Below are 13,165 nucleotides of genomic sequence, written 5' to 3' on the forward strand. Positions count from 1 at the left end.
TGCGAAATAGGAGCACTATTTATCAATCTGTAATAGAAGACGTGAGGAAATTCTGTCTTTTTTAAAGACAAACATTTTTGAGGCGAAATACCCAATAAAAAGTTTGTAAAAAAAACATTTAACTTATTAAGTTTCGGCGATTTATCGTGACGCCTAATTGTATAGAATAGAACATTTTGAGTAGACGTATCTGGTTAGTATGCGATTAAAATAATGCCCCTTTCTAATTAAACACTGTTGTATTTTTATTTTTGAATTTGCGTTTGATTGTATTTGAAATTTTGGTTATTTTTTATTTGTTTGCCTGATCACCGCATTACGACCATACTACTGTGCAAGAACTGGAGCTTATTTTTGTTTATTTTTCTTTGAATACTTTCCTTAGCATTGTTTTGATTTGGTTTCTCGGGTAGTTGAAAAGTTTGCATCTTCTTTTGTTAGCCTTCTTTGGTTGTGTTTGACTCTTGCATTATGTCCACATTTGATTGTGATGATAATATTTGATGCAGAAACGAAATAGTTCTCCACCGACAACAAACACGACATTTGATTATTTATACGAGTTCTCCGAAACTCGAAAAGTTTTGGAAGAGTTTTTTAAATGTCCTCCTGAGGAAGAGAATAGATTAGGAAGCGAATTCCAGGATTTAGAATACGAGTTGAGACGACAGGCAAGTGAATCTGGAAATTCATATGTAGGAAAAAGATTAGCTAAAGGTCGCAGCAGTGAACCTGATTTTTGCATGCGAATTGATTCACCAGCGAAATGTTTTACAATTTCCAATGTCCCTTTGCAGGTAGGATTCTCTCATTTTCAGCGGGATTAGGTAAAAAAACCGACGACTATTCCAAATTTCCATTTGCATGCCTGAATTATGTCTTCAATTCCAGTTTTCTTTGATGCAATTACAAGAAATTACAATCCGGATTTTACATTTTCTCTATAACAGAGGTGGATATGAATTTGCATGATATTGTCATTTGTTCGTTTTCGTTTTAGTGATGGTAATGGAGATTTAATTTTTTTTACAGGACCATGATTTTCCAGAGCATGAAAATAATTTCCTTGATCTGTCCATTGGCACAGGGTCTAGTGGTGATTTGGGTGAAACGGAAGTCGGTTTACAGGTTGGACACAGTCGAAATTTTACTTTATCCCCCGAAACTACCGATTGTGACTCTAATTGCGGGGATTTAGATAGCGAGGTTTCTTTAATGCTCATGGAAAACGACCTTGCGCCTTCTGGAGGTCTATTGGGTTCGTTATTATCTCTTCATTGAATGCTTCAATTATATGCAAACCTATTTGTGTTTAGGATCAAATACAGATTTGGCAGTGCCCGGTGATACTTCACGGTTGTATTCTAGTATGCCAGTTTTGGAAGACGGTTTGTCGTCAGGCCATGCTAGTGATACTGATAATAATAACCCTACAGTTATGCTTATGAAAAGACAAATTACGGAGATAGAAAGGGAAATCAATCAAGGTGGTTACATATTTGTGTAGATTCATTTCCATTTTTAATGTGTTGTTTTGGCTTGGGCAGGTGTTTGTAACTCAAAACCCAGTGAAAATGGCATAGTCGCTCAAAAAGAGAGCATCAGTACATCACCCATCGACATGAATAATTGTGTAAATAGTTTTGATGAACCGTTGAACCTTTCACAGACTGATTCTATAGGTAATATAAGGCGCGGTAATTGAATAGTTTATGTGAAGATGAAAATGTCTGGTTTGCCAGAAAAAACACCTCCACCTCCTGCTCCAGCACCTCATCGCATGAACAGCAGCGCAGAAAACACTAATGATGTAGAAGCAGCCATAAAAGATATCAGACTGACTCTCCAAAGGACGAAAACGCTTCCAGTGCAACGACATCCAGGAGAAGAGTGTGAAGAAAACGGTGCGAGCCCCGTTTGGGTACCAAGGTGAGAAGGTTAATGATTTATTTTAATCTCAAACACCATTAAAGTATCTCCTCATATCTTCTTAATGAGTATTACATGGCATAATATTTCGGTCACTATATTGTTTCATTGTTGCGTTAAGCAATGCCATTGAAACAAATTAAATGGCTGTAAGTATGGGGGAAAAACCGGAAAATCAGGTGGGTTGTTTTGAAATGAGGGTTTGTTTACAGTCATTTTCGGCAAAGGGGGCTGTCGACCACAAGTGCTGACTCAGAGCGAAAAGGCAACAGTGGACCTGAAGAAGGTAAGGTACAGTGTTTAAAAAGTGGCTAATTATTGAAAGTGTTTTCACTATTTATCCAGAAGAAAATGACACAGACTTGGAAACTGATAGGCTTCTTGGCCAACAAAGAACAGACGACCAAGGGTTTTATGATGAGAAAGTAAGTCAGATAAATTAGTTGTTTGAGAATCAAAGTTAATATCTTCCAAGAATTATAGACGTTATTAATATTGTTAGCTCAATGTTGTTATGATTGCTGATTGGTTCAATGATTACAAAATTTACTACATCTTGCGTGCATCTTGCGAAATCAATTTTTTGAAATGAAACGCGGTGATTTGCTCTTTTTTCCTTTTTGGTCTGTAAATCTGGTTTATTTTGTTATTTCACAGATTGTTTGTATACGTTTATAAAACTACCATTCATCTGAAGGCAGAGTAGATGAGTTTAGTTAAAATGTCATGCGTTGATTTCTAATCCAACTTTACTTAGTAGATTATAACTATAACCGCCTGTATACATAATTTCCGATTTATCGTAATAGCATGTTCCTAAATTTGCTGTTATTTGTATTGCTAGGATTGGAGAAAACCTAAAAGTCGAACAATAATGCCGCAAATAGGCCATTCCATTTCCAAACCATTGCTCACTCCTTTAGACGAAAGCTCTATTCCGTTAGTCCCGTCCTCTGACTTGCAAAATTCCGTACCCCAATCGCCTTCCGCCGTCTCTGACAAAAGCCAATCACCTCAAAGTCAAAAAGGATCAGTGTCTTCAAATAAAACTAAAAAGGTGTGAAAATGGCATGTGTATATACAATTATTTTCACTGAAAGTCCTAGAGAATTTGGAGATATTCAGCTCCATCAGTCCTATCGTTTGCTTTTGCTTTTGACTCATTTGATCAATAATTAGTTATGAACTTTCAGTGAAGATGCCTGACATAATAACATAGACTCTAGTATAGCAATTTTGGCTAGCTACTAATTTACTAACACCTTACATTCCCGTAGGGGTAATAGTGAAATAAAGCGTCTTATAATTGCAAAATGCCCGTATAAATTGCTTGCTCTTTGTGCATGAATATAGAAATCAGTTCTCAATATTGAAAATAATCAGATCTCAACCTAAGACGTAGTTAAGCATTAGCTATCCATTAAATATTCACTGTATTCACAGTACAATATACAGCGATAGCTGGATTTATGGATTGAAACTTAACACTTTGTAGTATTTGCCATTATTTATTAGAGCACTCTGTGCATGTTTCGTAATTTACCAATGATTTGTAACTACACGTGCAAGCATCAAAGTATCGTATTTCGATAGCTTTGGTTTAGGTATTTTAAGGAAAATTGAGCTGTATTTTACTGCCTAAACTCTCAACGATTTCAGCTCTGCTATGAAAATAACGCTTGCCTCTATGAGCCGAATTAGAAAGATTTTTAAGCGTAGCGCAATTTTGAATATATTGCTTTCTCGAATCGTGATCGTACATGAAAGCAAGTTTTGTATTTATACATTCTAACTATTTTTTAGTCTCTTAACTTGACGCTTTTTGTGTAAAAACAAAATTCCTTCTTATAGTGGTTGTAAAAATATGTTTGTTTGATTGCAGGATAAAGACAAAAAGAAGGGCAGAAGTAAAGAAGGTAAGTTGTTTTTGTTTGCAATTAATTTTTTAAAATAAAGTACCTACTTTATTTTTGCACTGCGTTTGGAAATTTACGGTAAGTCGAAATTTAAAGCAATTCTTTGTAAGATTCAGCAAAGACGTTTAACATGCAAACGGCAATGTAAACTTTGAAATAATAATCGCGGAGAAATTTACAAATAAAAACAAAGGATTTTTCAGATGTTATTCAACGTTCAGTTCTGATAGAAGGGGTGCTATTTCGAGCCCGATACTTGGGCTCAACTCAGTTAGTATGTGAAGGGCAGCCTACCAAAACTACTAGAATGATGCAAGCTGAGGAAGCAGTGTCTCGCATAAAGGTAAGCTACTAAGTAGATTCGAGTTCGAAAAATCAAAATTCCCATTCTAATTGTATCTGTATATAGGCATGAGCCATTTCAATGCACCTTTTATAAAATAGACCCCATTTTAAGCTGGATTAATCGAATAATCCAATATTGGATAAGGCGGGAATAGTAAAAGAAGTTAGATGAGAAGCAGTTCGTCCTATATTTATTAAAAACCCTTTATGTATTTCTGAATCTGAGTCTTATTTTCTCCTTAATTCAACCAGAGCTTTTAGCATAGAATTTTTACTGATCATTCTCTCAATGCGGAGGCTCAGATTTGGAATAGTTAGAAGCATGACAGTATCATTATAAATGCGGTGTCCGATTTAAATGTTACTAGCGTGGTGTAGTTAAGTGTTTTTATCCGTATTAATTGAAGTTTGGAGGTTTGTGTGTACGTTTCCCCCCTTCCACGACCAAAACAGAACCTCGATTGCAGAGTAATTGGAAATATTGGGGTGCCACTTGGTTCACCTGAATCCGACAATGTAATTGATGAGTTTGTAAGTAAGTATGTCAATTAGCAAAGCAATTTTGTACTGTATATTCGTAATAATTTTACAATATAAGTTGACTAAATGAGGAAGAGTGAACATTTTTCCAGAGGTTCAAATGCTTTATTCTAGGAACGTGACCTTTTCGCTTCATTGTTTCAAAAATTTACATTGAATTATTTTTTACACTAACTTGTTAGTGCGAGCGGGTAATTATCATCCATCTTATCTATAGAAGGGCTTTTTTGTTTGCTGTTGGTTGTATGTTGAGATTATTATGCACCATGTTTCGGAAAGGGCTAATCACCTCTAGCACATGCTGATAATGATTTAGTCCAATATACTCCATATTTCCTTTCTACTCTGTAACCTAAATGCACGCTTATTGGGCGTTTTTGGTTGGTTGCCTTTTTACTTCGTATATCTGGATTACTGCACATTTTCCTCTACTTTCAATTAATTTATGTTGAACGTTATTTGTTAACCGGGAGAAAATGAAATGCAGTTTTCTAGACTTTCGCACCATTGTCCTAATAGTGTTTGTCTTGAATGTTTTTTTGTATATATTACAGCACTACTCCCATTTAGTATGCGTAGTGATTTCCGTCATTAGCCCCCGTATTCACTTTCTTATTACGTATATTGTGCATGGTGGTACTGATTCAAAGACCATCCACAAAGACACTTCTTTCCGTTGAAATCAAATTTAGATTCTAGATAAAATAAATATATCCAAAATGTTTCATTTACAGACTTATTATTGTCATGCTGTGTTACATTCTATAGTAGCTCTTCTCATAGTGGATCACGCACGAATATTTTAATGAAGTCCAAAATATGAAAAAATCAAAGCTCAGAAACCCACATTTGAAATAGTATTGGAAAACTGCGTGTTTTCCGATTAAAAGGCCAAAAACCTGTGAAGATGCGTGCCATGCGTGCTAGCGAAACGCTAGGACCAAACTCCTACATCTGCCGGCCTAATGACCCGAAAACTCGTATTTTTCGAAACAATCTCCGCAAAACCGTTTATTATTTATTGTGTAACACAGAATGAATAATTGTAGGTCAGCGGGTAAGAGTTAAAAAATATAAATTTCCCCTGAATTGTGACTTTTAGGAGGCATCCAACCAAGCGGTTCAGCCGTACGAACCTCAATATGCGACATTTAGTTGTCCTGAAAGCGGACACTTTGACGATGAAACTCATCTCAATTCGATTTCAGAGAACGAACCGCAAATTGACAATGCTGTAATGCAATTGATGCAACCATTAACCCATAATGGTAAGCAGTTTGTGCTCCAGGGAAATCCATTTGAATATCCCATACAAGCCTATGCAGAAGGCACAAAATGGCTCTGCTCTGAACTGAACCGTTCGATTTCTGACGATTTAGAGAACATGAACGAAAATAAAATTAATGAATAATGAATCTTTCCCATGCTCATTGCTGTGCTCTTGTGAGAGTAGTGGTTAAAAAGTGTTTCTGTAGATGATCCATCACCGTTTATCGATGAGAACCCATTGGGTGGTGGTGGAGCATCAGGAACGGTGTTTCGATTACTATTCCTGGGTTCTGTTGAAGTCGACGAGGAAGGGGGTAGAAAACGACGAAAAAAATTCAAGAAAAATATGGTTGAAGTTGCTGTTACTAAGATTAAGGTCTGTTTTCGGTGTTGTTTGTCATAGTTGGTGTGTTGGGCAGACGTGGCGATGGACTGTAGTAGCAAACTAATAGAGGTTTGCACTTCCAAAATCTTGATCACGCTGAAACGTTACTTATCTAAGTAAGCATCGCAGGCTCATACGATCATTTTTACAACCCATCGCTGCCATCATACATTTTTTATTAGCTCTATGTGATCATATTTAACTAATACATCCCGAACTTAGGTAACTGTTCTTGTTAACTGCCTGAAGACGTCGTTGTTCGTCTATATACAGCGGTCTCCCTAACAATGCAATCTCAATAATTATCCATGTTTACTAACATATTTTTTTCTTTCATTGCTGCTTGGAAACGGCTGTAGGCTTTGGTAAGCTAAGATGCTAACTGCCAGTAACAACTTGCTTTATTAAGTCGTTTGTTTTAGGCACCAGACGGGGAAACTCAGCCCAGTACAGAAGTCGATCTATTCATCTCCACAGAAAAAATTATGGCAAGTTTTTATTAGCAATAATTCCGCAAGGAGCCGATTTATTAAATTTTTTCCTGCTTAAAGGTGTTGAACACGGATCTGAAAGAAATCATGATGGACCATGCACTGCGCACCATTTCATACATCGCTGACATCGGCGATCTAGTCGTATTGATGGCTAGGCGAAGATTCATTCCTCATGAGGTTGAGGACGCTCCAAAGATCAATAGAACTCCAAAAATGATCTGCCACGTTTTTGAGAGTGAGGAAGCTCAATTTATAGCTCAATCTATAGGCCAGGCCTTTCAAGTAAATACGTTCTTACCTAAGACTGGGTCACAATGAGACACTTTCGGGTCATTTCAGGTTGCGTATATGGAATTTTTGAAAGCCAATGGAATTGAGGACCACAGCTTCGTCAAAGAAATGGATTATCAAGAGGTGCTAAATTCCCAAGAAATTTTTGGAGATGAATTACAAATGTTCGCCAAAAAGGAAATGCAAAAAGAGGCAAGTCTAAGGTGGGAAGGCGGTAAACGCAACATCTATTGATTGTTTGAGAATTTATAGGTGGTGGTTCCAAAGGCAAAAGGTGAGATACTCGGCGTTGTAATCGTTGAATCTGGATGGGGTTCAATGCTGCCTACGGTTGTGATAGCTAATTTGGCTCCAGCGGGGGCTGCAGCTAGATGCGGTCAGCTCAATATAGGCGATCAAATAATTGCCATCAACGGCGTTAGCCTTGTTGGACTTCCTCTTTCCACCTGCCAAACATACATCAAGAACTCGAAGACTCAAACGGTAGTAAAATTAACTGTTGTCCCATGTGCTCCGGTGGTGGAAGTGAAAATTAAAAGGCCAGACACAAAATATCAATTAGGGTTCAGTGTTCAAAACGGCGTGGTAAGTTATTTCATTTTTCTTCATCTTATTTTGCTTTTGTTCAATAATCGCTTTATCTTAGATATGCAGTTTGCTTCGTGGGGGCATAGCGGAAAGAGGCGGAGTTCGGGTTGGCCACCGAATAATTGAAATAAACAATCAAAGCGTTGTTGCGGTCCCACATGAAAAAATTGTAAATCTACTAGCAACATCTGTTGGAGAAGTAAGTCGATGTTTGCAGTTATTTTTCCAAGTATGGTAAGTAATTAGCAGTTTTTTTTCAGATTTTAATGAAGACGATGCCAACCTCCATGTTTCGTTTGCTGACTGGCCAGGAAAATCCAGTGTACATTTAAGTTAAATGTTCTTGAAGGTTTGAAAGTGCCTACTTGTAGATGATAGCTAAAAGATCATTGGAATTGTTTTCAGTTTTATCGTGTTTGAGGCGCAGATCGGTATATTTTTATTGTTAGTATAAGTTTATCAGACTGAAGACAATACAAGCATGACCTGCGCTCTGCACATTATTGTGCAATTTGGTAGTTTCCATTTTCCAGAAACTAACATCACAATTGGTACGTATAACAGTTGAGCCCAGTTTGTCTACTAAAATATAAAAAAGTTTGTCCATTAATCAACTAACATTAAATAAACCCGCTTGATACGTTCAATTCGCCTAGATTTCGTAAAAATTGCAATCGCAAGTCTACCATGTAAATCATACACAATTGAATGTTTATAGAAATGTGAAGCTACCAAATGACGATAAGCTTTTCGTGATAGACCATATCCTTTGCTTGATCGCGTTACTATTTATTGTGAATGTGAAGAAAATACCAAAGACTGTTGGTTGGCTTAGATGAATATTTTATCCCCGATTTATAGATTAAAGTAATTTAAACTTGATCAGTAATTCTTTAAGCATTCCGTAATATTAACAACGGTGTAATATCTTCGTAATCTGTGTACTCAGAAATTTGATGGATGTATCTTCTTCCGATAATTTAGCAGATTCTAGTCATCGCCTTTAATTAAAGTTAGACATATTCTAGAAGGTAATCAATTCGTTTCAGTTTAATGCTATATCTAATGCGTTCACTTAGGGATCGAACTTGGTTGAACGTTTTTTTCTGGGAAACATGGCTATCAGTTTTCTGCTTGACTTATTCGGATATAATACAAAAACTGGGTGGCAATATTTCAACTGATAATTTGCAATTAACTGCCACTTTTTCATACCTTTAAGGGATAAGTTAGTAATTGTTTATCCAGGGTAACATCTAATTGAAAGGAACAAATGTTCGTTGAACTCCGCACGTGGCTTTCTGCATTTTTACTCGAAACATAATTAGAAATTATCAACAGCAACTTTGCTGTTATCCTCAAAATAATCACCAAAAATTGAATATGTTTGAATTGGAAACGAATTATTCTTCTTCAAGCTGTGGACGAAAACGGGATACACAACCAATATTATTAAGGCTGCTGCAAAGTATATCTAATAGTTATTATTTATCTACATATTTAATGTGTAACAATAATTGTGTCTACAATAAAATAATTGAATGACCTCGTATGTAATAGAAATATAATAGTAATTATTTTAAGCTATTTATCTCTGTAAATTTATTAAGTGTGCGACCACAGTAGACGTCTAAATGTGTATGTAAGAATATTCAGATCTATGTTGCTCCAAAACTATCCTGCGAACCGCCAACAAGTATTAATTTGGGTGTAAAAATCTTACTACTTTACAGCAATGGTCAGTCGGTGGTTGGTTCGAGGGATATTAGGTTTGAACCATTGGAATGACCTGAATCCGATTATTAGTTAATTTTCACTATTCTCTGTAGGTTTTGAAGCAAGTGGCTTCTTGAGAAACGATCATTCATAAAATATAGTTGTCACTTCAACTCATACTCTCTCAAGTATGTTACTCTAACACGATTTCTGCTTGAAACAGTCGCACTTAAAAATATTTATTATACTCAATGAGTTCTTTCTGAAGGGGCTCCGATTTGCTTCAAGTTAATCAATATTCGCGTAACAATAGACACAATACATTGTTGATAAGGGCAGGAAAGTGTATAAAAATGATAGTAGTGATCATGTAAAAAAATAAAATCGAACTCGTGCATTTCTTGTAAAAACCCTTCTCCATTCTTTTTGAATGCTCAGGTGCCCGTAATGTTTCAGTACGATCTATATAGCGGTGTATTTACAGAGATATATCAATTTTTGCCGAGTATTTTTTCCAAGTATTATATCGGATTATATGCTAAATCCGATTTATATAGATTGTCCAGTTAAATTCTCAAAATACACAATTATTTTTAAGAAATGCAATAAAATCTATCCCTCCGTAAGTGTCGCTAGTTTCGGTTAGTGCGTGTTAAAAAAAATTGATATATTAAAAACTGTAACAACTAGCTCTTCATTTTTTTACGTAAGTAGTTCTTAATCAGAAGCTCAAGTTATGTTCTTCAACCATCCGATATATGCTCTTTGTATAAAAACTATATGTGTATTATTGCATGTTTGTAACATATTTTATATACTAAACAAATATCCCTTTGTAATTAGGGTGCTACTGTAAGCATATGATAACCCGGGATGAAAGGGAATCGGTGGAAATGATTCCAACTTATTGTGTGCCTTTTCCTTTGTTGGCATTCCTAAAAACCAATATAAATTAATTGAATACACATGATTGTATGCTTCATTGGTGAACACATCATGACATATATTTTTAGTCTAATTTAAAGGCATATTTAACACATTGTAAATCAAAAGAAGTAATAGAATTAATGACATTGTGTATTTAACCTGCCACTTGCTCTATAAAAAAGATTGTGAATTACGTTTGATGTTTTATTTTTCTCCTAACAGAAATCGTTCGCGTCATTGTTGCGAAGCAAGAAAATTTATTACTGGGAAGTTAATTTTCTCTAATTGCCAGCAGAGGGTAATTCCGGAGATTTCCATTATGTGGCAGGTAAAAGTATGTATAGAGTAATATATTACCTACTCTTTGTCATGAGAAAGTAAAATAATTTTAAATAAATTTTACTTTCTCTATGCTCTTTGTCTAGAACTAGCGTTCACTTCTGGGAGGTACTACCTGGCAACTCTTGCCCTGTAAATTTTGCCGCTTTCTTTCCGTGAAAAAAATGTTTCGTAACTTTAATGTTGAATTAAGTTTATCGATAGATCCATCGGGCGGGCAAGTCAAATAAAAACAATGCATTTTGGTTCAGAAATGTTTAATAATTACATCATAACTGGAATTATTTATTCGAAATTCTTTAGGGACTAAATACAAGGGTTATTTCTTTGTATGTTTGAAGGATACATATGCAATTCACCATCAGCGCCATATTTTGTTCGTGCAGTTTTCTTATTACGGCACACTCAAAGACAATCTAAAATGGCTTTTAAGATGTTTCCAATTATTACATCATAAAATGTTGTTACACAATACCACTTCTCAATAGGTACAACAAACAATGAGATAAATGGCATTATCGCATAAAGAGCGCGTTCTAAAGCACTACAACATTGAAGTCGGTAAAATGGGAATAATTTTGAGTATGGGAACTTATAACATGTTTTTCTTATTTACATAGAAGTAACAATAAATAAATCGTGGGCAGTTCTAGACCAAGCTTAAGCGGCGCATTTCTTTCAACAACTCGGTGCCCATTTGTGCTGGTGACCTAGAAAAAAATTCACGGAGATTAATAATCAATATTCCTAGATGTATGCGAACTTACCTTGTAACTATAACACCAGCTTTCTCCAAAGCGTTGATTTTGTCTTGAGCTCCACCTTTTCCGCCGGAAATGATGGCTCCTGCGTGCCCCATTCTACGTCCTGGAGGTGCGGATATTCCAGCAATAAACGACACCACTGGCTTCGCATTAGGACCCTATTGAAAATGAAATTAAGAAAAAACTTGAAAGGAGGAGATCTCATCGCAAAACAACTAAACTTACTGAGTTATGTTTGTTCAAATAGTCGGCGGCCTGCTCTTCAGCCACACCGCCAATTTCCCCAATCAGAATAATACCTTTGGTTTCGGGATCTTTTAAGAACACTTCCAGGCAATCAATGAAATCCGTTCCATTGAAGGGGTCACCTCCAATACCAACGCACAAAGTCTGCCCCAAACCTACAATTGCACAACAGTCAAGTGTTTTTGCATAAATGGGAGTAGTTAGTTTACTAACCAACTTGAGTTGTTTGATGAACAGCTTCATACGTTAGAGTTCCAGATCTAGATACAACCCCCACAATTCCTTTTTGATGGATATGCCCAGGCATAATCCCGATTTTGCATTGTTCTGGAGCAATAATTCCCGGGCAATTCGGCCCAATGAGCCGAGATTTGCCTTGCCTTAGAAGTTTATGCTTCACCCGCACCATGTCATGTTGTGGAATACCTGGAAGAAAATGGGGGTTCATAAGCGGCCTCGGGGGTTTCAAAGGGCTGTTAACATACCCTCCGTAATGCATACAATGAGCGGTACTTCTGCATCAATCGCTTCATTGATGGCAGCCGCTGCCCCGGGCGGGGGTACATAAATGACGGTCGCGTCAGCCCCTGTAGCATTACGAGCCTAAAAATTATTATGCGCAGCATAGATAAATAAGTGTTTAGTAACTAGTTATTATATTCTTACCTTTCCTGGGTCTCAGTCAAAGTGTGAAGTAAAAATTTTACGTTTCGCAGCGCCATCATCAGATTTAAAATTTACACAAACCAAAAAGACCAATTCACAATTAGAACATGTTGTATAAAAACTATAATTTATAAAGCGTTAAAACATTCATTAGTTTTTTAGCATTAGCACATTTAGTTTGGGAGCAAAACATTTGAAAAACATGCCTCATGATTGGTAAATATTAACGTTCTTTTAGGTCTTTGCCTTCTTGAAACCTTAAATTTGTCTGAACTATTTTCTAGATTTGCGAGCATGGTGAATGAGAGAACCGAGAACTGATGAGATGAACGTTTCACCGCTTTATAAATTATAGTTTTTATACAACATGCTTTAATTGCGAATTGGTGTTTGTAGTTTGTGTAAATTTTAAGTCTGATGATGGCGCTGTTGTCTCGCCGAAACGTTATAAAATAAACGATATTCAAAATGTTTACTTCACACTTTGACTGAGACCCAGGCAAGATAAGAATATAATAACAAGTACACGCAGTCAGGAAAATAAATCAGAATTTAGCAACTAGAACCTCTCTAAACCTATTAGCTGGCTACTCCACTTTCGAACAACTAGCGTCATATTAATACTCGAAATTTGTTGTTCTAATCGCCTCAGCGATGAGAAGTTATTCGTAAATTGCTCCCAAAGGGTACTTGAACATGCTTAATAAAAACGTAGAAAAGTTCTATATTGTTGAGGCGGATTCATTTTTT

At 36.2% G+C, this 13,165-nt stretch overlaps 2 protein-coding genes across 15 annotated transcripts in view; one reads left to right on the forward strand and one right to left on the reverse strand.

Moving 5' to 3' along the window:
• Positions 1–10,593, forward strand: part of LOC109540861 — a 15,779-nt gene extending 5,186 nt beyond the window's left edge. For 5 of the 14 annotated variants that reach the window (XM_048660735.1, XM_048660733.1, XM_048660740.1 and 2 more), the window contains 19 exons: positions 510–797; positions 1,033–1,258; positions 1,317–1,487; positions 1,548–1,682; positions 1,743–1,929; positions 2,142–2,215; positions 2,275–2,354; positions 2,774–2,986; positions 3,812–3,845; positions 4,049–4,188; positions 5,833–5,998; positions 6,206–6,375; positions 6,744–6,749; positions 6,807–6,872; positions 6,936–7,160; positions 7,218–7,361; positions 7,422–7,754; positions 7,816–7,956; positions 8,018–10,593. In XM_048660735.1, coding sequence (XP_048516692.1) covers positions 510–797; positions 1,033–1,258; positions 1,317–1,487; positions 1,548–1,682; positions 1,743–1,929; positions 2,142–2,215; positions 2,275–2,354; positions 2,774–2,986; positions 3,812–3,845; positions 4,049–4,188; positions 5,833–5,998; positions 6,206–6,375; positions 6,744–6,749; positions 6,807–6,872; positions 6,936–7,160; positions 7,218–7,361; positions 7,422–7,754; positions 7,816–7,956; positions 8,018–8,089 — 2,871 coding nt within the window. In that variant the 3' untranslated portion in view covers positions 8,090–10,593. The remainder of the gene's footprint in view (positions 1–509; positions 798–1,032; positions 1,259–1,316; positions 1,488–1,547; positions 1,683–1,742; positions 1,930–2,141; positions 2,216–2,274; positions 2,355–2,773; positions 2,987–3,811; positions 3,846–4,048; positions 4,189–5,832; positions 5,999–6,205; positions 6,376–6,743; positions 6,750–6,806; positions 6,873–6,935; positions 7,161–7,217; positions 7,362–7,421; positions 7,755–7,815; positions 7,957–8,017) is intronic. The other 9 variants (XM_048660736.1, XM_048660737.1, XM_048660739.1 and 6 more) reach the window with 9 other exon arrangements.
• A 386-nt stretch (positions 10,594–10,979) lies between these two features.
• The window catches only part of LOC109540887 (succinate--CoA ligase [ADP/GDP-forming] subunit alpha, mitochondrial), a 7,469-nt gene continuing 5,283 nt past the window's right edge, over positions 10,980–13,165 (reverse strand). Inside the window, exons 3-7 of the mRNA XM_019909403.2 lie at positions 12,235–12,352; positions 11,963–12,175; positions 11,729–11,904; positions 11,507–11,661; positions 10,980–11,449 (exon numbers count right to left, since the gene is read on the reverse strand). Of these exons, the coding sequence (XP_019764962.1) occupies positions 11,389–11,449; positions 11,507–11,661; positions 11,729–11,904; positions 11,963–12,175; positions 12,235–12,352 (723 nt within the window). The 3' untranslated portion in view covers positions 10,980–11,388. The remainder of the gene's footprint in view (positions 11,450–11,506; positions 11,662–11,728; positions 11,905–11,962; positions 12,176–12,234; positions 12,353–13,165) is intronic.

This window comes from Dendroctonus ponderosae, unplaced genomic scaffold, assembly GCF_020466585.1.
Source record: "Dendroctonus ponderosae isolate FM_Combo_2020 unplaced genomic scaffold, Dpon_F_20191213v2 Dpon_F_20191213_1, whole genome shotgun sequence".
Classification (NCBI taxonomy): domain Eukaryota; kingdom Metazoa; phylum Arthropoda; class Insecta; order Coleoptera; family Curculionidae; genus Dendroctonus; species Dendroctonus ponderosae.